The sequence below is a fragment of the Heloderma suspectum genome, chromosome 4 (assembly GCF_057233095.1).
Source record: "Heloderma suspectum isolate Gila_16-S chromosome 4, 16-S_ref, whole genome shotgun sequence".
Lineage (NCBI taxonomy): Eukaryota > Metazoa > Chordata > Lepidosauria > Squamata > Helodermatidae > Heloderma > Heloderma suspectum.
In genome coordinates, this window is record NC_139461.1 from 167,082,937 (window position 1) to 167,110,397 (window position 27,461).

Below are 27,461 nucleotides of genomic sequence, written 5' to 3' on the forward strand. Positions count from 1 at the left end.
TGGTTGTCATGGCAGCCATGAAACCCAGAGCCACCCCTAACAAGGTGCCTCAGCATAGATGTTAATGTCCCTGAACCTATAACTATGGGAGTCTTCAGTGCCATGTCTAAAACCCTTCTGTCAACAAAGGCAGAACCAAAAAAGGAGGAAGCCTCCAAGATGTGCTGGCAATAAAGTAGTTTATTAGGCCCAATATATTTTGAGATGAGAATCTTGAAATATGTGCAATGATAACAGGGATGACGTCCATGTGGTGCAGAACAGCAGCTTCAGTGTGAGCTATTGAGGGTGCAGTCCTATGCATGTTTAGACCGAAAAAATGCCTACAACTCCCAGTGCGCCAGCTGAGGTCTGCTGGGAGTTGTAGGCCTTTTTTCGGTCTAAACATGCATAGGATTGCACCCCGAGAATGCAGTTGGATGCGTATTGTGTATATTACAAGTTCACTACAAAGATGTATTCTTTTTTTCAGTCGTGTTCACCACAGGGAATACACGCTGAAACAGTTTACCACCTGCAGCACCATCCATCTGGTGTATTCCTTCAATGCCTTTGTGAGAAATTATGCATTGGTCAAACTTCAGGAGCTCTCGAGACGCATATAGGAGAACACAGTAGTAGTATTTGCAAAGATTTGGTGCTCCCCTTGTATAATAGAGAAATTATATAAGCATGATGTAAAAATGTTATTATTGAACTTTGTACAGTTCAATATCCACATCAAAGAACTGGATTTTCTCCCTCTATTTTAACATTTTCCCTTTTACTGTCTGTAACAACCTAGTTAATGATAGTTTTTTATAGGTGTTATGAAGTACAGAATCATGGTGTAGTGTTTTGGTTTCTATACTTATGTTCAAAATGCTTTCTCAGGATTTCCCCTTATCTCCAGATTTTTCCTCCCGATGAGATCTCCTTTTTAATTTTCAGTTTCCGTGGCTATTTAGATCCTTGGTAAAACAGACCCATATACCTTTCAGGTGTATTGTATTCATAGGGTAATTCCACTGTTATGTTAAACAGTGATTTTTTTCCAATCCACTTGGAAGCATAAGCCACCGAAACTTGAGGCGTTACTGCAACTGAAGAATTAATTCCATCCCTGAAATAAATTATTGTAGCTTGAGGTCAAAGCCTCCATTTAAGAGCAATATGTACATTTCCACCACCACCCCTCCTTTGACAAAACGGACCAGTTAAATTATTGGTGTTTTACCTAGGATTATAAAAGATTATAATATGACTTCCCCAACCTGGTGCCTTCCAGATATTTTGGACTTCAACTTTCATTAGCCCCAACCTGCATGCTGATGATCAGGAATGCTGGGAGTTGTAGTCCAAAACATTTGGAGGGCATCAGGTTGGGGAATGCTACTCTAGGCTTATTCAGAAATTATTTGCAATAGCGAATACAGAACACAGTTAACAACAGAAGGTTGCTTTTTCTGCCAGATGCAGTTGATTTAAACTTGACACAAGGAGGCTAAGAGTATGATCCTATAACCACTTACCTTGGAGTAAGTCCTGTTGAACTCAGTGGAACTTACTTTTGAGGAGACATGTATAGGATTGTATTATAAGTTTCTATTTGTTTCATTTGTATGAGACACATGACAAAGGGCATAGATAAGAATTTCCATGAGCCTTCAGCTAGAGTGATTTTTTGAGTTTCTCAGTCATATGGTGTAAAATACGTTTGTATCCAACTGTGATAGGATTTGGTTGTTGATTTTGGTTAATGTTCTTTCTCGAGTTGTAGAATTAAGTTTCATTTTTATTACATTTAAACTATTTTTAATTAAGTTTATCCCATTCTATAGGTTTTTAATAATTATTTAATTTTAATTATTTAATAGTTCTTAGATATTTTAAACAGGTATGTTGAAATTAATCAAATGGATATATATGGTTTTATTTTTATACTTTCCTTGATGAAGAGCCTCCACTTGAAATGTGTTAGACCTAATAAACTACATATTTCTGGTGCACCTGGGTGCCTTCTTCCTTGGTTTTTGTATTGGTGCCCTTCCTTCTTCTCCCCTTGGCAAGAAGACTACAAGGCAACAGGTGGTCAGTATACCAACAGCAGCACCGGTATCAGCACCTGATACCCCTGCACAGCTAGCTGCCAAGTTTCATTACTAATGGTGGCTCTGGGCCCCCTTAATTTGTTTTGTGGCCTGGCACTCAGAGCAACAGTTGAATCTAGTCACCCATTTGATTTCCCACAGTGCTCCTGATCTAGTGCCACTCTAGATGGCTAGACTCAGCTGCCCAGTGGTGCTCTGAGTACTGCCACCACCCACCACAGCCTGGCAAACTGGCCAGGGGGCACTGACAGAGGAGGGGGCTCACTAGAGGAATGTTTGCCCTGGGTCCCATCAAGGTTTGAGCCAACCCTGACTAACAGAATCTCTAATCTGTCCCAATTTGCCCAACATCAGGTAAAACCAGGCTTACTCAGACCGAGAGAGAGTGGGGAGATGATATCCCCCCTTCCAAACCCTCAGGTCTATGTTAGTGTTGCCTCCAGAAACTACAGACAAAGCTGAAAGAGAGAGAGCAATTCCCCGCAACCTCAGTCCACTCACCCTGTTCTTCGAAGTACAAGCCAGGTCACCCCCCTCATCCGAGATCAAGTTCTGGATTGTAGTTGTTTTATTATTTGTTTATTTATTTAAGTATTTTCAGCCTATCAACCATATCAATAGATCTTGGGGCAGGATGCAATCAATAAAAGCAATCCACAATCCAATATATGAAATCAGGAATGGTAAGATACAACCAAAATGAAACCCCAAAACTTGGGTAAATATCCAGGTGCTGAAATGAAGCCAATGTCAGTGCCAGCTGGGCCTCCAATGCATTCCATAACCAGGGTGCCCCAACCAAGAAAGCTCTCCCTTGCATCTCCACGTACTGGCCAGCTTGTGATTAATTTTCCCTTGCCTAGGGATTCTCTGAGATGTGATTTCTGTATCTAGGTGGCCATAGACCAACAATTAACTGGTCACACACAATTTCCCAGAGCAAAGTGTCATCTTGGTTACATGGGTTTTATCCTGATATTGACACGCAGAAATTATTTTACAGGACTCTGAGATCAGGCTTTTCTTTCCATCTGTTACTTCAAAATCTCAAACACTCTTTGTGATAAGAAGATATGGTATGTGAGCATAGAACATATACAAAAATACAAAGTGGTTGTAACAAGCAAAACGTATTTCAAAAAGTTTTCTAAGAATTGTTCTAGCAGCGTGCCTTCCTTAAAAAAAGATGTCTTACCGATATAACATTTCTGAGCTGACTCAAAAGGAGTAGAGAAGTCAAGATAAGGACAGATGTTCTCATCCTGAAATCTCTCAGCTCTGTCCCTAATATTTATATGATTCCTGAGAAGCTGGTTACATGCAATGCTTAACAAAGAAAGGAACCTTAGCTCAGCACTCATTGTTATTATTTTTATTAAAATTCCCACTATGATCTGTAAGTAATACATTTCATTGTCAGCACTGCTGCAAACAGATTTCCTTTAAGTTCTCAAAACAAGAGACTTCATTTTAAATCTCATCCGAGTTCCCTTCCTCGACCTCTGTTGTATTTGGGTCAGCTTAACCCTGAACTGTTTGGAATTCTATTCACTTCCCAAAATATTTCATGTCATCTTCATTTATGTCATAGGAAGAAAATATTAACTAATTTTATTTAATTAATATTAAATTAATATTAATTATTTTTAAATTAATATTAAAAGTATTAGTAAATATCTTTACTTCCTAGCCCGGCAGCCTCCCTTCAAACTTCTTATATGACGCATATGTTATTTTTTTTCCTGAGATTTGGTAGAAAAAGTTCAACCTTGTTTGTGAATTGTCACTTAGGTTAAAAGTAGTAGGCTTTTAACAATCAGTTAGCATTAGTAGGCTATGAGGGCAGAGGGAACAAACACTGAAAAGTACAGCATGTCAGAGTGAATTTATTTGCTAAAATCAAAATGATTCAAACTTTAAAAGCGTGTATCTAATATTTCATATTTTTATGAAAGATATAGACAACCAAACATTTAGTGATTTTTGAATATTTGTGACAAGCTCCCAGCAGGAAGATATAGAAGAGAGTCCCCTCGGTAGATCTTAAGAGTTGGGCAGATATATACAGATACCATGCCATTATGGGACAACCTGACATTTTAATGACAGCACCACAAAGCCCAAGGACAAGTTGGCAGAGCAACTCTGTCCATTTTGGTTGAAGGAAGGACTGGAAAGTGAGACCTCTTACAAATCTGAATCCAGTTCCCCATACCTACCCCCATCGCCATGTCTCCCCCCACTTGGCTAAAACCACTTGCATCATGGTGCCCCCCACGGGATATTATCACAATTGGCCAGGCACAGAAGCCCTATGGAGGTATTTGCCTGCATAGAGTAATGCTAAGCCTGGCTGCCTTCTAGAGCTCCCATGATGAGGAATCCTGCTTCTAATTTAATTCTGTCTGGCCCTCGCCATGATTGAATAGAAGATTAATGGCATGATATGTACCACTCTGAGCTCCTTAGAAGATTATCAGGATACAAATGTTTGAAATCAATACAGTGAATCTGTGTCAGCTCTAACCTGACTGTTAGAGTTTAAATTCATTAATTTATGAAATTGTAATCCTACCTTTTCTCCAAGGAACTCAGAGTAGCATACAGAGTACTCTCCCGCTCCCCTACCCCTTCGTAGCAAGATCTGACATGGTTAGGCTGAGAGAGAGTGACTCCTGCAAGGTTGCCCAGTGGCATTTCATGACTGTGGATCAAACATCTGTCCTATTCATATATAAACTCCATTGCTGTAGACACTTTTGTCTCAGCCTAGCTCCATGAATATTGTATGTGAATGGGGCCGACACATGGATAAGCAAGCATTGCTGCCTATGTCACATCTAGTTTGTCCCTGAGAGGGGAACTGAATGCATGTCTTCCAAAGTGCCACGCTGTAGCCACACCACACTGGTGCTGTTAATCTTTTTTAGATCCAAGAAGAATGAAATGACCCTGTTCTCACATACAAACTAGCTAATTATGTTTCCTCCTTTTCCATAATGTTTCTGCTCTAGGTGGAGGAGTCTGCTATAGTTGGAGTGAGTGGCTATGTTGAATATCTCCGTGAACAGGAAGTATCTGAGCGGTGGTTTCGCTACAACCCACGCCTCACTTGTATCTATTGCGCCAAATCCTTCAACCAGAAGGGCAGTCTGGACCGGCACATGCGGCTCCACATGGGCATCACACCCTTTGTTTGCCGTATGTGTGGCAAAAAATATACCCGCAAGGATCAGCTGGAGTACCACATCCGCAAACACACGGGCAATAAGCCCTTTCACTGCCATGTCTGTGGGAAGAGTTTTCCCTTCCAGGCCATCCTCAACCAGCACTTTCGAAAAAATCACCCTGGCTGCATGCCTCTGGAGGGTCCGCACAGCATCTCCCCAGAGACCACTGTCACGTCGAGAGGGCAGGCTGAGGAAGAATCTCCTCTTCGGGAAGAGGCGAGCATTGCGGGGGAGACAGCACAGGGATCTGTGTCCACCACTGGGCCAGATTGAAGCAGAATGGCCAGTGGTTGAGGGGGATCCTCTCTAGCTGTAAGCAAACCCCACTGAGATGGCGCGCTCATGTTGTCATTCGTGCAATGTCGCCGCTGGACAAACACGCTCCTGAGATGTTGCCAAAATAGAAAAGATAAGATAACAAAGTGCTAAAAGTTTCCCCCCGTTTTCTCATCTCCTTGGGGAGGGGGGAACAAAAACTGGGTCAATTAACCTCTGATTCAGGGATTGACAGCTTTTGGGGGGCTTTTAAAAAATAATAATTCAGTAGCGATCGAGGAGGGATGGCTTTTTTATTTTTTTGAAAGAGACCCTGTGGTCCTGTCGGCTGTTGAGGTCTTTCTGTGGTGAGTGCAGAGCATCAGAATCTGTATTCATCACCGTTGTTGTATCACCGTAGGAGTCATGTGGTCTACAACTGGTTATTCTCCCTTTTGTGCCCCCCCCCCCAAATCTCCCAGGTGATTCTTTTTTGAGAAGAGCCCACCTTGGTAGAGCCTGCCTTGCCTGACTGTATTTTATCTCATTTTGTTTTGAGGTGTCTTTTTAAAAAAATGACCCATTACTTAAGGGCTCTGGGGGTGGGGGCTTTCCCGTTCAAGGTGCGTGGCCTTGCCTGTTTGTTATGAGGCTAGCAGCCTTTTGAGCAGTATTTTAGAGGTGACACAATATTTAAGTAACTAAGCTACTGAAAAAGAGGGTAGTGGCTGTGAGGCTCTGCCATGTGTGGGTGATATTTTCATTTGTGAAATGTGGATAGCGCAGAACACGTTGCAATTCCTGACTGAAAAAGTGGGATGAGGTTTCCAGTCATGATGAATTGTTAAGATGGTGGCTTCGCCCCAAAGGTCATCCTTTGCCTCCCTTGCACTTGATCTAATATAACAGCAATATTTGTATATCAGGATAGTCAAATCCCAATGGGAGAAGAAATGGTTTGTCTGTCTGTGAGTGTCTCCCTGTTTGGTATTTTTATATGAAAAAAATGCAAAAAAAATTACCTACATAAGTAATAATTTGGGGGGTTGAAATTTCCAGTTTCCTACAAGCAATGATAACTCCTCCTTGCAACTGTGTAGTATATATGAAGTTACTGGGGAAGTAAGAATACAGCTGCCAAACCCAGCAAGTATGCAACTGTCTCATGTTTCCTAATATGTTGCTTGTAAGTGAAAGGATACAGGTGCAGGAGAGCAAATCTCAAACAAATGTTTGAGACTTGCAAAATATGCAGCAATTTAAGCTCTGCTTTGGAGCTGGGACATATCTGATGTACAAAAGAAAAAAGCCATAATAGGCTTTGCAGCTGGTATCATGCTGGTACTGCAGATGATGTTGGTCTCAAGAAATTTGCTAATGGGTCAAAAAGAAGCTAATAGAAAAGGAAGAAAGAGGAGGCAGAGGTTTGAAATTTGGGGTTGGTGGAATCATGCTGACATTATGGAAAGAAAGAGATTGGCCCAATGTGCTAACATTGGGCCAATCTGGCCTCTTTAGGCCACAGGTTTTCCTGCTTGTAAAAATGAGGATATTTTCTTAAATCATGTTTGTCTGGAAAAATGAATGAAAGCAGGTAATTGTTTGATTGCCCCTGCACAGACTTCTTTCTTTTTTTGGTGTTAACTGAGGAATTCATCCCACTCCCCACCTCATGGTGAACTGCGGCAACCAGTAGTTTCTCTTTGTGGTCACAGGAAAGGAAACCACCAAAAAGATTGCCACATAAAATCTTAAAAGAGTTGGACAAGACCCTCCCAAACACACACACACTTTCATTCCGATTGAAGGTAGGGAGGGTAATAGATGTGAATATAGATGCTGCTTTAGTCATAGCTTTCAGATCTACCAAAAAGAGACAATTTACACTAAAGAGCATTGGAAAATATTTCTACTTATAGCAAAGATTTTAAGCATTTAAAAATAGAACTTTAAATATTACCAAAATGTAAGGCATACATATTATTTATCTGCACATATGTTATATATAGTTATAATGGGGAAGTTTCTCTGCTGAGCTGGTGATGGTGTAGTAAAGGCTATACAAAAGAGTTTCTTGAAAAGCAGGATGCAGCAAAATCCATCCATGTTTAGGTAGCAAAGAGCTGAAGTGGAATTTTGAGTGTGGTATTCATGGAGCTGTGAGTTTCTTAACCAAGTTCTTATTATACAGATACTGTGAACAGAGGAGCAGCCAAGTAATCTAGAATCATGTCAGCAATTCTCTACTTGCTGATAGACTCCTCTTTATTTAGCCTGGCCAAAATCATTAAGCACTGCTTACATCTTAGCCAGAAAAATAAAGCTTGTGAAAGGTGTTTTTAATTGCCACTGTAGAAAGGTATTATTTCTAATTGCATGCGAAGGAGCCAATATTCTTGCCCAGATCTCATTTGAAGTGAGGTTTGCAGCTTGTAGCTAAAGTCACTGACCTCATTCAGATGTACGACTAAACCATTGCTTAGCATTACAGGAATAAGCCTATGCAAGACTTGAGTTCTCATATTCCCCTCCCTCCTCCAGTGCAGTCATGAGGAGTTTGGAAGTTTTTGCTTCCATTTTAGATTATCTGAAGCTTGTTGTGACATCCAGCCCAGACAGACTGTGTTTAATCTTAATTATTGTTGTTGAAACAAGCCAACTTCAAGCCATAGTTTATGAAGCTGGCTTGTTTCAAGAAACCATAGTTAATTAACTACAATTTAGGCTTCAAACGATATGTTAAAGTGGTGGCTCATCTGAAGGGATTGGAAGCTTCCAATGTTCTTGTAACTAGGGGAGGGGAGGGGGGAGCATGCAAGCTCAAGACTTGCTGCAGCTTGTTCTCTTAATACTAAACCATGGTTCAACATCATGTCCGAGTGCAGCCACTGTAAGCAAAGGAACTGGGGATCTTTATTTTGTGTATGTGCATGTGTGCGCATGCATGCATATGAGTTCAGAGGACTGATATTGATCTCGGTTTGGTTGTCAAATGCTGTCTTTTAACAAAATTTAGTAGCTGCCAAAAAATCTTGGGGCTATGTTTTTTTTGAAGAGCAAGTTTCTAATCCTGATGGTGAAACAAATTCCTGAAAACATGTGGGTAGTCCACTGATATCCTAGGAGCTAGAGAGAGGTGGCTGTTCTAGTACTCTGGAAATTCTTGATAGTAAGGGAGTGGCCCTTCCACACTCAGCAGAGGCCCTGGTTTCTCTTTCTCCATACTTCCTTCAAACCCCTTTTTCTTGGGTCAGCCTATTTTTCCTGATCTGTGACAAAATACATTAGAACGAAAAATTAGAAATCTCGTAGACAAAGACTGCACTCAAATTGTACACCTAAATAAAACACACATTAACGAAATGTATGCAAATATCTGTGATTCGCGTAATTCCAATCAGGCATGGTGTCAGCTCATGGGATCCATGGGCATCTGCCGGAGCCTTAGCAATTGAGTGGGTCCCACTGCTTTTGCGTGCCCTGGGCCCCTCTTGTACAAGATGGCTGGAATTGGAAGCCACCATTTAAATTTCCCACAGTGTCCCCAGTACAGAGTAGCATTGTGGGAACTGAAATGGTGGCTCCTAGCCAATTAATACTGATTCAGAGCTCTGCTGTTGCTACCACTGCCAGGTACAGCTGCAGTGTAGGATGGAGGCCACTAGAAAGCACTTTTGCCAAGGGCCTTCAAACCTGGAACCAGGCCTGATATCAGTGGCTGAGTATGGTTTTTCTGAAAAATGTGTGTGTGTTTGCAGGCCAGGGGGCAGGGCCTAGTGGTGCCTAGAGGAGATGGCACCTGGCCAGTCAGGGGAAGAGCCTGGCCCTGCCTTGTGGCTCAAGGTGGAACCCAATGGACATGAGGGGGTTGGAGCAAATAGCAATAGCCCTTCAAGCTCTGCAAAAAACAAAAACCCAGTCTGCTGCCCTCCTTGATTCTACCCTGTTTTTTTACCTCTTCCCCTGGATACCCTGAGAAGAAGGTTAAAATTCAAATCCTGAGAATTAGGATGGCCCTTTTTTCTGGAGTGGGTCTTCTTTTTTTTAGAATACAGATGAATGGCACAGGTTTGTATGAGTTGAGGGGCAAGAAATATGTTTTGAGGTCGCTTTTGCAAAGCTAGTTTTTTGCCCACACAGACACGGGTTTCAGCCGCTTTGTGCTTTCTATAGCCCTGTTGAAAATGTTCTTTCCCATGTATGCAGCAGGCTTTGAAAGTCAGTGGCAAATGTAGGTGATAGGTTTAGAAAGAACCAGGGCTGAGGGGGCGGGGGGGGGGTGCCAATACTTATTGTGTGACTTTTTTTCCTGCTGTGGAACAGTGGCTTATTCAGGAGCATTCATGTTCAGTGCTATAGCCTCAGCCTTCACTAACGGCCTGCTAAGTCATCAGTAGCATTTGCTGAGCCCAGGTTCAGTGTTGCTAGGAGGACTAGGGACTGACTCTGCTGTGATCTCAGCCACAGGGCAGTTCGGGCAAACGCAGGTTTCTGTTTTGATTCTACAGTCCCAATGAGCTGGTGACCTGCTTTCCTATTCAGTGCAGTTCTCACCCGCGCTAAACTGTGATTTCAACTGTGATTCAAAGGGAAAGTGAAGTGAAACCCTTTCATAACGTAATACCTCATTGATGAATGACCCAGGCCCAGGTAAAATTCACTTGTGGTGAGTAACGTCTCGTTGCTTTCAATGGGACTTAGTAAAAACTAACAGCTGATTGGGCCAGTGTTTTTTCCCCTCAATTTCAGAGAATACTAATTTGACTGTTTGCCTGTGGCAACTTTCCTAGAGGGGAAGGATAGGTTTCATAGCCCTAAGCTTGCAAAAACAAACAAAGAGCCCTTCAAAATGTGAAACGCAGCAGTCGTCCCCCTGAGTCTGCTGCTCAGTGATCTTGCCAAAAGCAACAGAGTGAAATTAATGTAATTGTGAACCATATCATTTCTGCATGGGAAACAGCTCTGTATATAGTTGAGAGCAAGAAGTTGAAATTCATACTATAATCCTGTGTACGCGTACCTTGGAGTAAGCTCCACTGAACTCAGGTGGATTTACTTCCAATTAAGTATGCATAAGATTGGACTGTAAGGATTTGATCAGATGAAACTGAAGTAACTGGCATTTTCCCAACATGCACACCTGACATTCAGGTACTTCTAGTGGAAATATGTTCCAGTTTTCTTGATCTAAAGCACCTTTGGATGATGTACTTTGATATCCTGGAGAGTCTGGGTGCATTTTCCACAGTAAGCTGCTTAGACCTGATGGTGGGTTTATACTGCACTGCCCTTATCTATTTGTCATCAGAAAGTGTCTTGAAGATTTATTTTACAGCAAACATCATTCAGATTATTATTATTTTCTTCTGGGTACACTCGTATACTTTTAAAACGAGTATGGACACTGAGTTGGATTCCGTGAGCGGAAGGGCGTCTTCTGCTCACATATCTACTGGGATACAGTGGGGGCTCCTGCTTGAGAAAAGGGGGCAGGAAGTGATCTATGCTGATTCCCCCTGCAGCCCCCTACAAAGGCTCTCATGCTGTTCTCCAGAGCAGCTTTTCAGGAGACAGTGAGGGGGAAGGCGGAATCTTGAAGATCGCCTCCCTGCCCCTTCCACCAGCTCAAGCAGAACCCTGCAAAGTGTTATTCTGAATCCAACCCAATGGCTATTAATTAAATCTGAATTCTAAAAGGTTCCAAATCAACCCACAGAAACATTGGTTTGGATCAATCATATCCTGCTGTGGAAGTTACAACCTACCCTGGACAGCTGTGCTGCGTTGGATTTTCCAGGCTTAAAGTTATTACTATGGAATGAAAACATTCCTCATGTAAATTCCTCATGTAGATCAATAATAATAACTGTGCCAAACCTACTTTGAATGCTTTTAAAGGAAACATAAGAGTTGGTTAAAGGAGGAGCTGGGGTAGTGTAGTCCAGTCACGTGATTTGCCGCTTGCCAGTGTGGGCTAGCAATTGCTCATTGGTGAGCAGATGTATAGCACGCTGACTGCGTGGATGTATTCTGTCACAGCGGTGTGTCATACAAGTCTGTTCCAGCTATTAAAACTTGGAACAGGAATGGCTGTTTGCTGTAGTCTCTAACCTTGGGAAGCGACACCGTGCTGTGTTGGCTGTTTGTGCAGTTGATCTAAATCTGCACTGTTTTAGGTTGGAAATTGCAACACAGTCCTATTGGCTATACATGAGGCCAATGCAGAACTGTGCTGACACATGAGTTAGAAATATAGAGCAGGCCTATCAGCTATGCATGCTGCTCTTTCCAATTCTCATTGGGCCTTAGTGAGCTGGTAGCCCAGTAACCCTACCTATAGCTGTGTGGCATTTCTGAGTTGCCACTCTTGGTTTAAAAGCAGCTGGCACAGGCAGTAGCCCTCTGGAGCAGAAAAGAGGAAAGGCAAACACCTAACCCAACAGTGCTGGTTATATATATAGCAAGACATTATAGTTATGGCTCTGTTGTTGCTGGAATGAGAGATGCTTAGCTCAAGTTCTGTGAGGCCCTGGTGTGCACGTAGATCTCCACATGAGCGGAGGCAGCATTGTCCTTTTTGATATCAGAGAATGCTGTCTGCATAGCAGACAATTCCCAGTTTTCTTTGCACACGGAGCATTCCTAGCTAGGGTGGCCATTTACGCATTGCCCCAAAAGAGGAACTGTCTCACCAAAATAAGAGGACAAAAAAGACAGATTTGCATATAATTTGCGTATGCTAATTTAGATGGGTTGTATTCAGATTTATGCTGGATCAACCACACTGGTGGAAGTGGACCTCCCTGCCCTCTCTTTCCCATGGCAGCCCCTCCAGGGCCCTGAAAATACTACACAGAGAGTCAGGAGATGCTGCTGAATGGGATGAGCTGTGGTATGGGGGAGGGTGGGTTCCACCAAAATTGGGCAGAGAAACTCTGTAAGCAGAGTCCTTCCTCTCGCAGAAGGTCTCTTCCTCTCATTTTCATTTCATTTATTTCATTTCTATACCACTCAATAGCCAAAGCTCTCTGGACGGTTCACAGAAATTGCAAAATAAAAACGTAATATAAAAAACTTTAACATACACATTTTAAAAGCAATGCAAAACAGCTAAAAACAGTTAGAGTAAGATACCAGGACCTGATAAAACAACTGACATTAAAACCCCATCATATGCAGTCAAATGCCTGGAAGTCGAGGACAGTCTTAACCTGGCACGAGGTGGACCTCAGTGGGGAGATCATTCTGCAATCAGAGGCCTACCACCAAAAAGGTCCTAGTTGCCATCCTTTGAGCCTCCCTTGAAGGAGGCACATGGAGGAGGGCTTCAGATGACGATCGTAGTGAACAGATAGGTTCATACTGAGAGAGACGCTCCATCAGGTATTACTGTCCTGAGCTGTGTAAGGCTTTATATGTCAAAGCTAATGCCTTCAATCAGGCTTGGAAATCTACAGACAGCTGGTGCAAGCAGGCCAGAATCGGTGTTGCATGTTTAGACTTCCTGGTCCCTTCTGTCAGTCTGGCCGCCGCATTTTGCACAAGCTGCAGCTTCTGAACTGTCTTCAAAGACAGCCTCATATAGAGTGCATTGCATAATATAACTTGGAGGTTACTAGAGCATAGACTACTGAAGCCAGGTTATCCCTGTCCAAACAGGGGCGTAGCTGGGCCACCAGCCAAAGCTGGTTGAAGGCACTCGGTGCCACTCAGGCCACCTGAGTCTCAAGTGACAAAGATGGATCCAGGAGAACCCCCAAGCTATGAACCTGCTCCTTCAGGGGGAATTGAACACCCTCTCATGGGCAGATCCTGGGTCCAACCCTATGTGTAGATGCAAATTTAGACATCGTTACTAGAATTTAAATAGAAATACATGCAACTCACCATAGTGGGGAAGACCGTGACCCGGTGACCTGTATGCCTGCTCAGTCTCCTGCCTAGGTCTAATTGTTGATGGACAACTTCAAGGCCCTTACGCTCCCTTCTTGTGGTTCTTCATCTTTAAACTGAATTTGAATTGGACAGCTCTTCAAATAGAGGTTGCCTTTAAATAAAGGACTGTCCTCTGTAAAGTATAACACCTGGCCACCCCAAGGACTAGGGCTGCCCCTTTCAATTTCTCTGTATAGATTGAAGTTCTTGTACAAGTTGTAGGAATTGCAAGAATAGAGAAAAAGTTGATGACAAGTATGTGAGCAAATGGGAGCTTGTACTATGCAAGAATTTTAAATTTTAAAAAACTTTTTATTTGGGCAGGGTGGATGGGGAGGGTTATTTGTGTGTGTCTGAGTTTTTTTAAATGTGCAGCTTCTCACTTTCAGAACAACCAATGGAACTGGCATGTCCGGTTCTAAAAATTGAGAACCTGCCAAATTCAAGTGGGTTGCATGTTCTAGCCAGACACTTGTTTACTCTTCTTCCAAAATGAATAATCTTGCCCCTGATTGGCAGAGGATTGCACCAGTGTAAGCAGCTATGTGTGATGAACAAAATCCTCCTTTAGCCACTTGATACATCTGAAAAAACTCAAGTGAGTTTGTACAGTGGAATTTAGAAGCTTTAGGATGACCACTGGGAAGAGCACAATGACAAGAATCTATTCCAGTTTGCTTAGGTTGATAGGGAACCATGAGGTTTCCAAATTTATATAGGACCTATTAGAGTAACAGCTTGCTGTTACTGAATATAAAATGGATGGAATGTGTCACTTCAGTTGTTAGTGGATTAAAATCTGGCTTTATTGAAAGCTGCTTCCTGTGTTATATTTCACGGATAGAGGCTGGCTCCCATGAGTTGCTTCCATGTCTATACGGATGTATCAGTATCTTGCAGTCCACAGACCTTGCTGTTAGAGTCTGTTGGGGAGGGTCAGTAATGTATATTCAGGGCTGCTGAGTGTGTTTGCACTTGAGAGAATGAAAACTTGCACCTATAATTAATAGATATACCTTATCTAACATGTTCACATTTTGAACATGATTAGCTCTTTAAAAAGCACAGTTAAGGCAATTTGTGAGTCATGTATTATTGGTAGTGAAGTAAAACATTGGTCTTGGATATGAAGACCGTTAAAGGTTATATACGGCGTAATTTATTTTTTTGCTCTTAAACAGAAAAAAAGCTTCTGTACTATTTCAGTGTAACTTCTGTGCTTCAGAATAAAAAATATGCGCACATTTTCTTTACATAAATATGAATTTGATATTTGAATTTGCTTGGGGAAATTGATAATGTGGGTTGGCAAGAGAGAGATGGTGAGAGGAGCAGGTAGCAGGAATGTGACTGGAAGCCATGGTGGGGGAAGGAGAGACAGGCAATCAGAGCACAAAAGGTTCACTTTCTGAACAATAGAACTTTTGCAGACTCTGCCTGCACATTTGCAAGAATAAGAACATGGAGAAGAGCCTTTCTGGATCAGACCGAAGGTCCAACTTAGCCCAGCATCCTGTTCCTAACAGTAGCCAGCCAGATGCCTCCGGGAAGCCACAAACTGCAGCCCTTCCCTGCTGCTTGACCTCAGCATCTAGTATTCAAAGGTTAACTGTACTGGCTAATAACCACTGGTAAATCTATTTTAGTTGTCCAGTCCCTTTGTCTTTTCTTTTTAAAGCAATTAAAGCATAATCGTATCTTGGGGCAATGAATTCTGTATGTTAGTTATGGAAGAAGTTCTTATATACAGTTCTTATATGCTTGCTGGAACAGATCAAGGTCCATGTAGAATGTAGCAACTATCAGAACAAAAAACATGTATTTCAAAAAACAAACAAACTGAGATGCTGAAGATTCTGTGCTATGTACCATATTCCACGTGCATGGGCTTGTGGAAGATTTATTTGTGCCAATATTTGTCATTTACATATTCATTATGTGCATACATAATAAACACCTGGAAAGCATCCTGATCCTGCAAAAAGCAGCCTTGAATTACATGAGAGCAGGTTTCTGTAGATGTGGACCTTTTGACAATCTGTCCCTATGAAGGCCAATCTTGGCTTGAAGTCCAGCTTCCAATTTAATTTCTCAAATAAATACTTTTCAGCCTAAGATCATACTTGACTTACCATAACAATAGACTCCCTGCCCATTCATGCACATAGGTAATTGTCACAATCAATTCAGAGACTGATGTTAGTTCCCAGTAGCTGATGTATAATATGGGAATGGGCATTTCTATATTGCAGAGGAAACCAAATACTAGTTGTTAATCACTGGTGGCAGATCTTGAGAGTATGTTCTCTCTTGGTTCACTCAATCTTTTCCACAGTGGAATCATTTTTAGTCAGAGGACTTCCCCCAAAAGCCTCTTATGCACACAGACACCATGCTTCAGTATTGAGGATGTCAGAGGAACCTGCAATGGATTGAAATGAGTTCAAATTTCAGTGAATCTGACCTGTGGATTCTGTGGACTTCCTAGCTGTTTTTTGTTTTACTTTTGGGGGGATTTATGCAAAGGTGCACTTGTGCTAATGCACGTTAGGGCAAGTGAGCATTTGCGGTAATGTACATTTGCGCAAGTGGAACAAAATTCTTCTACATCCCTAAAAGATAGGTGATTCTGTCCATGAGTGGCTGATGGAACAAAAGATGCCTAATCTCTGAAATACAGATGGAATGGATTTAACAAAAACTGTACATCCCTGCTCAGCGCCCACTGCATGCCCTCATGGTTAGAATAGCAGACTAGGAATAGGGAGGACTTCGTTCAAATCTCCACTCAGCTATTTACACTCACTGGGTGGCCTTCAGCCGGTCACACAGTCTCAGTACAGCCTACTTCACAAGGTGGCTGAGAAGATAAAATGGTTTAAAGGAAGAATCATCTATACTGCCCTGAGCTCCTTGGAGGAAAGGAAAGGAAAGGTTCCTCCTGTGCAAGCACGGAGTCATTGCTGACCCCTAGAGGGACGCCGCTTGCGCTGGCGTTTTCATGGCAGACTGTAGCGGGATGGTTTGCCATTGCCTTCCCCAGTTGTGACTACCTTTCCCCCAGCAAGCTGGGTACTCATTTTACTGACCTCGGAAGGATGGAAGGCTGAGTCGACCTGAGCTGCAGTGATTCCACTTCTTTGTAGTAGAGAATCACTCTCTAACATCTGCAACCTCTCCAGTGCTTCTGCCAAGCCTGCTGCTTCCTGCCAAGCCATTCCCACTGCAGCCACCTTCTGTGGTAGGAATGGCTTCTTCTCTTCCTGCAGGTGTTCCTGTTTGTATGTTCTAGATTGTCCCACCACATCACTGATCTTAGGACAGGCAGTGGCCCTCTTAAGGAAGTGGCTGCAAAGGGAGATGTGCCCAACTCCTTCTGATCTTAGCTAGCTTTGTGGAATTCTTGACTGAATGGACACATTCCCACTCAGCCCATTCAGTATATTCTGAGTAGATTTGTATCCACCTCCATTTTTTCTTCATGGTGTTGTTTACATGGCATTCTGTTCCATAGTTTGGAGGCCCTGCCATGCCCTCAGTCTTCAATATTTTGCTGATTTCCCCAAACGCCCTGTGCTGAAGACAAGAGTTTTGTTACATGGAGCTGCTCCCCACCACCCCCACTTTTACTTGAGAACTAAGTGTTTAAACCACTACTAGGATTTGAAATTACCCTTTGTCTTACGTTTTGATGCATGAGCCGTAGCTTGAGTATAAGTGGAACTATTTAGGGGTTTGCAGTAAGGTGAAAGCAAACTTAAAGTTGCAGGTAGATGTGAGCCACTAGTTCTGTGGATCATGTCCTAGTCCTCAGTGTTCTGCTTCTGCGGGCTTGTGGATTAGCCAGAGGCCGGATGTGGGATACTTCCAGTCACCAAGTGCTATGAAAACTCCAGCTCTTGGTCTGAGTATGTGGTCAGGCTAGTTTGACAAAGATGGCTAATCTTCCATGTCTTGCCAAACATGCCTGGCAGCATATTCAGTGCCAAACTATGCAGGGCTTGCCAACTGGTATTGGTGGTGCTGTTTACAAACATGTTCAGGTATTTCGAAACAACTATTGTGAGGTGGTCTTTGTGTTCAAATTCAACTTTGGGTCATAGCTTTCTGAAATACTGTTTTTCGTGGTTGCTGCCAGAATTGCAAAAGTGGAGCTGAATCTCACTTCATTCTTCCTTTAGTAATGCCGAGCCTTTTGTTTTTTGCTCTTCCAGGGAGTGCTTGAGCCCTTAGTATCATTGATTCCCCAAAAGGACCTCGGCAGCATAGCCCACAATAGCCAATCCCAGCCTAGCTTCCTGAGCCCTGCTTTCATGGCATAACTTGCTTGCATCATGCAAAATGGACAGAAGTGGGGATTCCTTTTGCAAGTAATTCCACAATGTATTTATTTATATTTATTTATTTAACATGTCAGTTTACCCACTTGGATCCAGATTTAGTCACTGTTAGGGTAGACTTTTTGAAATCAGCTTAGTGTTAGTCATGACTAACTTCAGTCCCATTGATTTCGATGGATCTACTCTAACTATGACTAAATCTGGATCCGACCTAACATATCTTGCTATGCCCTCCCTACTTCAGCAGTGCAAGGGAATATATATGCACAGAATATTGGCGGGGCGGGGGGCAACATAACCTCCCCTGGCCCTCCCTTATATGGAAGCAGAAAAAAGCAAGTGCATGTCCTCCAAATGGTGACGAAGTTACCCACTTCTGCAGCAATGAAATAAATAAAGCCTATTTTGTTTCTTTATTCCTCCATTGAGGTAAATCCTTTGTTAAACCTTCCCTTTTACTTAAATAGCATTGGTGCTGGTGCAAAAACAAATAGAACAGGACATTTATCACTCTGTTTCACTGGTGATTTTATTGAAATATCACAGAGATACAGCAACCTTTTAAAAAGCTGCTACTTGTGCACTTAATATTTTTTAACCTACTATTTTTTTTATTTTAACTTAATATTTTTTCACCTGTGGTTTCCTCGTTTAGTTTGGCATCCTAACTGAACACACTGCATGTGATCCCTAGATGTCCTGTTGATATAAGCTCCATTCACTAGTTAGCCTGAGGGACGCACCGGTTTTTCATTTCGTTGCAGGCCTGTCTGCACCAGTGTTGTATAGGTGCACATCAGTCACTGTTGGTGTTGTACAGGAACTGGCAATGCTCTCTTGGATCCATGTCCCCTGGCTTTGTATAACCAATTGAGTTTCCATGCATAGGAGCTCTCGGATTACTGCAGAGCTGTAATTTAATAATTGGCAGAAGATATGCCTATTTATCACTGTGATCTTTATCTTGATGTTAAATCCAAGCAGGAACATGACACTGGTTGCAAGTAATCTTTAATGTTGCCCATGTCCCTTTCCCAAAAGGAACATAATTGCAGTCCACTGCAAGTGTAGTGTCCCAGTGATTGGTGGGACAGGAACTTTCCATTTTGTATATAGAGAGCTTCTATATGGATAGAAGGTTGTATCCAATGTTAATCCTAAGAGTAGACCCATTGAAATGAATGGAAGGTAGGTTAATCATGACTAACCTAAGTCCCATTTATTTCAGTGGATCTACTTTAAGTAGAGCTAACTTTGGATACAACCCAATGCATTTAAATCACAGTGTGACTTTTGCAAAGCATTTGAAACATTCTCTTACCAAATGTGGGTATGTATGTCTTTTTTCTGTTTAATTAGTCCTAGAGTCATCTGAGTTAATATTTTAAGGCTGCTGCTGTATAATTTTGGAAAGTGGTCATAGTGGGACTAGACATACTGGCACAGGGAGACCTTGTACTGGTGAATTCACAAGGCTTAAACCTTAACTTTAAAACGTTTGTCAGTTTTTTCTGTTTAAGCATATTACTTAAATGTATAACATAAATGCCATTTAGATCCATTGAAAAATATAGGCATAAGGCAATTCAAGACTTGAATTGAGTCATTTTCCAAATAGAACTTGGATTATGGACATGTCCCTTTATTTAGAATTCAGAACGTTGTTTTTGTTTCAATAAAAGACATTCTCTACAATAAAACAGTCACTGTCGTCATAAAAGCTGTATATGTGAGCTGAGATGCCTTGAACTGGTAGGTGGATGTTTTTCATTAATGCTGAGAGATTATTTAACTCCCTTTAAAATAACAACAATGTGATAGAGGCATAATTGCCTCAGGAATATTCAAGCTAAATTGGATGTTCTCTCCCTTCATCAGATGCCACAAGAGTATTTTTTCTATTATGCAGGAGAATATAAAATGGCTGATAAATTCTGGCACAGTGATGCAGAACATTCCTGCAGTGCCAGCATACTGTTGCGTATGGAGGTGTTACTGCGTATGGGAAGGTTCATCGCTCACTAGCAGAGCCCCTGTTTTGCACGCAGAAAGTCCCAGCCCCTGTCTCCAGCATCTCCAGCTGAAAGGATCTTTGCTAAATGAATGAACAAATGAATAAAACGAGCACGACTGCAGCCCGAGTCCTTGTAGAGCCGCTGGCGGTCAGAATACACAGTGCTGGGCAAGATGGACCAATGCCCCTGACTCAGCATAAGGTGGCTTCATATATTCTCAGAGTTATTTTGGTCTTTTGAACGTGAAAAGCTGCTTGTTCTTGGTTAAAAAAAAAAAAGTTGGGAGCCCTGATTCAGCATCGTGAGAGATGCATGCAGAAGCAGCTTCCGTATACAGAGTGCCTTGTAACCACAAATGCTTGCTGGATACAGATATACATTCAGCTGTGAGGCATCATATGCCATTTCTGTCTGCACTGCCTGGGAGGGGGCATTTCTGTCTGCACTGCAATACAAACAGGGATGCACATTCTCCAACCACACTCTCAAGCTTCCTGCAGCATTGCTGCACACAAATATAGCTGGAACAGGGCTCTAGCGTTTTCCTACCTTGGTAGTTTTCAACTTGTGTTCTGGGGAATGCAAAGATTCCTCAAGGAGGCCACTGATGGCATCCCTGAAAGACCAAAGTCTTCAATATGTTCCAGATCACACTTTCCATTAATGTGGGGCACTGCTGGAGCCCCAAAGACTTGGCAAGTGCCCATGCTGAGCATGCAACTTCCAACATGCTCCAGAAACTCTGGAATGCACTGGGACTCTAGGCCAATCATATGTGACATTATTCTTGCAGCTATTATGTAATTCCAAAAAAAAAAAAAAATACCCCCCCCCCACTACTATCTGGGGCAGGACTGGGAGGGAGGACATTTTTAATCCTTTGCCCACACCACAGCCCCAGTCCAGATCTCCCCAATCCCTCCCTTTGAGAGCTGCCATTTGCACTGGGAGACAATCTCTTGTTTCTGTGGCAGGCAAGTCAGTGCTGGCAGGGTTCCCCAAAGGTAGACAGTTTGAAAACTAAAGCTATAAGTGACTTTAAAATAAGTATGTGCATTCTTTGCATTTTGTGAATCTGGTGATAGCATCACATTGCCTACAGTGTATAATGGCTCTCTTGCTTTATGCACTGCATTAACATTCAGTGGTGGCCAGTGGGGAAATCCAAAGGCTTTTTTAGTGTTGTGTATTGAAAGCCCCCCCACACCTTGTGCTGGTTCATTGTCTGTAACTGAAGCCAGAAAGTGTGTCATCTGTTCAGCTGAACAAGCTCTGAGGGACTCCCTTTGCTCAGTTTTTTCCTGAAGATGATCGTGCATTTGGGGGAAGGAAAAAATATAGCAGAACTCGAGACTTGGAAATGCAAAGTGTGCATTACTTACTTCTGCTAGGAAAATAGTCCCAGGAAAGGTTGCTGTAACTAAGGTTTCCCTGCCTTCTTCTGATTTACCCTGTTGGCCTCTGACTACCAGACTTGAGCTCCTTCCGAATAGAGCTCTTGCCAATCATCCTGTGCACGAGGCCTGTTCCTTTGAGATTTGTTGCAAGGCAACAGATGCACTTCTGCTTGTAAGTACCCAATAACTGCACTGGAAAAGATTAGCTGAATGTCTCCAGAACGAGGATTCAGACCCGCTTACAAATATTGATAGAGATGACTGGCACACTTTTCCTGTGGAACATGGGGAATAAGGAATAATCTTGCAGATCAACAGAAGTAAATTTTGAAATGTGAAATGGCTTTGTAATTCACTTTGCTAATCTCATTTGATCTGCATAAACCAATCTGACAATCAAGTTTAAACTGGGAGAGCTCCTCAGAGGGAGGACAGATTGCCTGCAGAAGCCCCGCTAAAATGAAGGGGAGATGCACGTGTGCACTACTGTGGGGGTTGCACAGAGTACCTCCCTGTGGATTGTGGCCTGTATATTCAGCACAGAAGTGACCATCTTTAACAAATGTTATCTCTAGAAACATACGAAATATTTATTTGCATATTGTGGTTATTCTTTCTTCTTCTTGCAGCAGTCACTCTAATGACTGTTCTAACAGAGATCAGGAATACATAACTTTCCCCCTCTGGCTGAGTTATGAGCTCTCTGGAACAAACAACAAGTTTGAGGATAGAACTAGATGTTACCAAAACCACAGAGCTGCCGCCAAAAACAGTGCCCTGTGTCCATTTCCCCCTCCCCCGTTCTCCCAACATAATCTACAGTAATGAACTGTGTAGCTTGTGTGTGCGCGCGCACAAGATAAACACCCACCACCTTCCAGTGGCAATGACATGGGGTGGGGAAATGTACCATGTGATGAGGTAAAGTCATAATTCATAACTATACATAATTGGGGAGCAGAGCAGGTGCTGGTTTGTGCGCTAACTGCATGTTTTGAATAATGTCTCCTTCTGCCTTTAGGATGTAACGTTGGACATGCCTAGCAACATTTTAAGTGTAGGTCTGCTCAGCAACAGGACTCAGAAAATGTTAGATTTCTGTGCCTCTTTCTCCGGTGCTACTATTCTGTTACTTGGTTTATACTTAAAATCTTGTTTTCCAGTTGCTGGCCTTGTATATTCAGCGTAGCACAAATTTCAGATGTGGAATCTGAAATGTATAAAATGTAAATTGGAATTTCAGGAACTTTGTATGTGAACTCCACTGAAGGGTCGTGTGGTCAGACTTTGCGGGGGGAGGGGGTTACTGTTTAGCAATTTGAAATTAGTCCAAAAGGTGACTATTTCAGAAATGCTTTTCAGAGGTTTTATTATTTGGTGTTGGCAGATCCCAATCCTCTGCTCAGGAGATTCTGCTCATACCCAGGTTCATACCATGCCAGTGCTTCCAGGTTCAGTGTACACATGAAACTTCAATTTGAAAATTACCTGGTTACAAATTGTGGGTCACAGATTACAAAGCTAGGCTACACATTTTCAGAAGGATGCACACCAAAATAGCTGTTGGCCTTTGAACTGCAGAGAAGCTCCTGTTTGTGAGCGCTAGCTTATGTTTCATATCATGCATCGTTGCTGATAGAGAGGATTGTCTGTGCCAGCTGGAGACTAGAAAACAGTGCAGCAAAACAGAGGTCTTGTCAGTACAGAGGGCTTGCTCACAGGGCAAGGGGGCGCCGCCGTTGTGATACTTGTAATCCCTGACCTGGATGTGATCCCCCAGCCCCTACTGATGGATACACACACACAGCTTTATAGAGATGATGACTACCAGAACAAGCGAATATGTTGTTCTCTCAAGAAAGTATCAAAGTTCAGCTCCTCTGCTGTTATCTCTTGCAAATCAGCTTTTAATAGTAGTGTGGCACTTTAAGTAGGTAATTTAAGCTCCCTCACTTCCCTTCTCCTTTTTCCCATATGCACTTTAAACCTTTGGCTGTTGTTAGCTATTACATACAGAAGAGTTGACTTAGATGGAGAATTGGTAGTGGTGATAATAACATTGGCCTATCATGGCTGTCTCCCGCATCCCAGGAGGCGCTCTCTGTCTCTGTCTCTCTCTCTCTGTCTCTCTCTCTCTCACAGCACACCCACACATCTCAATCAAGCGCAAGCAAGACCTCGTGTATACTCAGGGCACCCCCCATTTTAATTCAGACATGTAGCGCCTGGAAGGTTGGCATGCAGTGGCTTTTGTGAGATTGGCGAAACCATTTTTGCTTGCTGCAGTGGGCCTGTGCTGCACCGTCGAAAGAGCCCTGTCTGTGCATTAGGCCAAACTATGTTTTCTAAAAAAACAACTGAGCCACAACACAGTGGAATAGATGCTGCTAACACTGGTAGTGTAATACAGAGCCCTTGGCTTTAAAGAGGAATGGGCTAAACGTCTATGGGATCACAACTGTATTGATATTATGTCACTTTTGGTTTTCCCAGCATTTATCCCTTCCTGAATTTCTGCCTCAGATAATTAGGGATTGGAGGATTACTCACTGAGTCAGACTGAAAGTTGGACCTGTATGGGGTGGGGTGGGGTGCCACCATCTTGAATAGTGCCACTCATGCAGACACACAGGTAGAATGATGGTACCGGTAAGATACAGGTCGCCTAGGGGTGTTGTATTACTGCCTTAAATTCATTTGTTGTAGCCATATGCTGTGCATATGGCCACAACAGATGATAGCAATGGAGCATCTGGATTGCTCATCACAGATGCTGCGCAACATCCTGCCTGTTGGAGGCACCTCTTCCCACTCGCTGCGGCCTGGCTTTTGGCGAGGGTTGAGAACAGAATGGATCAAGCTCACTGGTGAATTCTCCCATCTGGTTTTTGTCCACCCCTAGTGCTAAATATATGGGGCTGCGGTGGCTTAGTGGTTAAGACGCTGAACTGCAGACTGGAAGGTCGGCAGGTCAGCAGTTCGAGACCCGAGTGCTGCCTGACGGAGTGAGCTCCCGTTTTCAGTCCCAGCTCCTGCCAACCTAGCAGTTCAAAAGCAAGAAATTGCAAGTAGATAAATAGGTACCGCTTCGGCGGGAAAGGTAACAGTGTTCCGTGCACCTCGGTGTTCAGTCATGCCGGCCACATGACCACGGAAGCATCTTCGGACAACGCCGGCTCTTCGGCTTAGAAACGGGGATGAGTACCGCACCCTAGAGTCGGACATGACTGGTTGGGGACACCTTTACCTTTACCTTTTTAGTGCTAAATATAAATTTTGTCTCTGTTCCAGAGGGATCCTGATCTTGATTTTTTTTTTCCTTTTGAAAATGAACTAGCCACAACCTGGCATACCCTTTAAAATGACTGTGCTATGAGTCTGAAGCAGATAAGATTTACTATTATTTTTCTGCTGGAGTGCTGAGACTTCCTATTTTACTTATCTTTTTGGTGGTGTTGCATTGTTTTGTACTTGCAAAGAACAGTATTCATACTTCACTTTTGCAGTAGGCTGAAATTTGATCCAACTGTTTGCAAAAGACTGTATCAGAACTGCCCAATGTATTTATAATGAGCATTTCCCAAAACCCAGGTCTCATGCATCCTTTTATTCTCCCAGTGATTTTTAGGGACATGGAGGGAGAAAGAAAAAGAGGCAAGAGGGTCATGATTTTGTGGGTGTGTCTTTGGTATGTGTGGAAGGAGACTAAAATATAACAGTGAAGATAAAGACTTGTACAAACTTATTTAAAGCAGTTTAGCAACAAAAAAAAAAAACCCTCGTTGAACAGCTTTAAAAATGTGAATGGAAATTTAGCAACTTGGTTAGGACTCTGAAAAATTCTATAAATGTATACTTGAAATTCTGTTTGTATTTTAAAACAAATGCATTTTCCTCTTTAACACTGTGTAAAAGAAATGTTATGCATGTGAGTGGTTTGAGAATTAAATGGTTTAATACTCAAAGTTGGAGGGCGCTGTCATTATTGTCCTACACATCACCTCTTCCCTTTAACAGGCCAACATAACTCCAACCACGATTCAGCCAAAGCTGGTTTTCCCTATCTGTTTTCATTTATTAAAGCTCCTCCCTGGTCTTTCTAGACAAGGGATCGTGCTTGTCCTTTCACTGACTCTGCTTTCACAGTGAGTGGGGGACGGGGTCCGCTATGCTTGGCAATGCCTCGTGTCTTCACCCTTGGTGATTCACCAAGCCAAATGCAGCCCACCAGCCCTCTGCGGAGGCCTACCAGGGGCTCAGCAAAACCCTGTTGTTGTCCAAACAGGGAGATTGTCAAGCTGCATTTGCTTTGGCAGGTCACAAGTTGTGGAAGCCTGCCCTCCCTGGTTGTGCAGTTGCAAAATGGATTGCAGTCCTATAATTTCACTGGGGTCTGTGGCAGAAGCTGTTCCAAAACTCCCAACAGGGGGTTTCCATCTTCTTCCTTAGCAATGTACAGATGGGTTTCTAAAAGGGCAACACCAAAGAAGTCCTCTAAAGCTGTCATAGAATCGTGGAGTTGGAATGTACACCAGAGATCATCTAGTCCACCCCCTGTTCAGTGCAGGCTCTGCGACGTTGCCGCTACAGCATCCCTGATAGATGGCCATCTGGTCTCGGCTTAAATACCTCCAACAACGGACAACCCACCACCTCCTGAGGCAATCTGTCCCTGTTAGGAAGTTTCTTCTAACATTTAGCCAAAAACTGCCTCCCTGCAATTTCTACCCATTATTTCTAGTCCTGCCCTCTGGAGCATATGTACAGTTATGGCAAGCAAGAAATTACTTCGGAGTGAACATGCATAGGATCAAGCTGCACATATCCAAGGCTAGAACACATTTTATTTGTTGGCATTGTACAGACAAGTTTGCTGTCATTGACCTCTACATCCTGCTGTTCCTTCAAGGGAAATATGGGAACAGAATGAATGCTATAACCAACCGAAGGCAAGGTGTGTGTGGTTTTTTAAGACACCTCCTATGATCTCCCTTTCCCCTGTGCTCAAGGCTTCTGAATGGGATATGGGGTCTTTCTTGTATTAATGGTTATCCAGTTAAAATTTAATGTACATATCCAACCAATTATTTAGTATAACTGCCATCATTTGGGGATGGCTTCCAAAGGACTGCATGCCCTCCCCTGTCTTCAGGAGTAGAGTGGCCATGGGAGGGGGTGGGGAGAGGAAAAAAACAAACATAAAACATCTCTAATGATGTACAGCCAGTCTCCTTAAACTCCTGACATCTTAAAGGGAAGAGCTCATTAGAAGGTACCAATAGTTGATAAATTGCCAGAAAGGCAGACCTGTGTATGTATTTTTTAAAGTAAATTGGTAAATACATCCATCCATACGTATTTACTTTGAGCAATTTATTCTGCTTCCAAGATTCAGGTTTTCAAAGAACAGAGAAATTATTTGGCAGGCACAAATGGCAGATGGAAAGAGGTTGGAATAACCACATGTAACCCAGGCAGATGGTGACCTTGTATTAACCATCTAAGACCTCTCTGTGCCAAATACTTCTGCAAGTCCTGTTGGAGAATATGAGGGACTATAGGCTTAGGTAGTTTACAAAGAAAAAAGAGGGGCTTTGTGGTAAGGTTGTGTTTACTTGGCTACATTACTGAGCATGTTGCAAATGTGTGAATGAGATGGGGGTAAAAAGTACCTTTTTATTAGCTAGACACACAGATGTCCAGAATGGGTTTACGTTGCAAAACAACCAACGTGTTAAGAGCAAGGATCAGCTACTCTGCCCATGAAGAGGATAGAGTTGATGGCAACTTCCCGTATGAGCACCAGGAAAGGTCTGTTGGCATTGAAGACCAGTTTGTTCAGTGGAAATGAGCGCCCCATCATGACGACTGCCGTAGCAGCTGCTGCCTCGCTGCCCTCCTCGTTCACCTGCCAGTGGAAGAAAGATGCGCACACTGCATTAGGAGCACACATCAAGCGGCATCCTAGGAGTCTGCACAGCCCCTCCTATGTGAGAAAAGAGGAGGGATACCCCAAGATGGAGACTGCCATCTACAGTTTTGAGTGCTCATAGCAAAAATATTTTTCTTCGAATCTGTTGCCCAGGGGCAGCTTTTTGGTAAATGAATCTAACCCATTAACCAAACACTGCAGCCCTAATGTTGATGTTCTCAAGTAAGGAACATTGTGGAAGAAGAAGCTCCTTATTTCCAGTGCTCT

The 27,461-nt window shown here is 42.8% G+C and overlaps 2 protein-coding genes across 10 annotated transcripts in view; one reads left to right on the forward strand and one right to left on the reverse strand.

Annotated features, from left to right (window-relative positions):
* The window catches only part of ZBTB37 (zinc finger and BTB domain containing 37), a 34,565-nt gene extending 9,522 nt beyond the window's left edge, over positions 1-25,043 (forward strand). For 6 of the 9 annotated variants that reach the window (XM_084851183.1, XM_084851184.1, XM_084851185.1 and 3 more), the window contains one exon: positions 5,105-25,043. In XM_084851183.1, the coding sequence (XP_084707309.1) occupies positions 5,105-5,593 (489 nt within the window). In that variant the 3' untranslated portion in view covers positions 5,594-25,043. The other 3 variants (XM_084851187.1, XM_084851188.1, XR_014790390.1) reach the window with 2 other exon arrangements.
* SERPINC1 (serpin family C member 1) overlaps positions 23,243-27,461 on the reverse strand; it is a 28,119-nt gene continuing 23,900 nt past the window's right edge. The window contains exon 7 of the mRNA XM_084851191.1: positions 23,243-27,170. Within this exon, the coding sequence (XP_084707317.1) occupies positions 26,997-27,170 (174 nt within the window). The 3' untranslated portion in view covers positions 23,243-26,996. The remainder of the gene's footprint in view (positions 27,171-27,461) is intronic.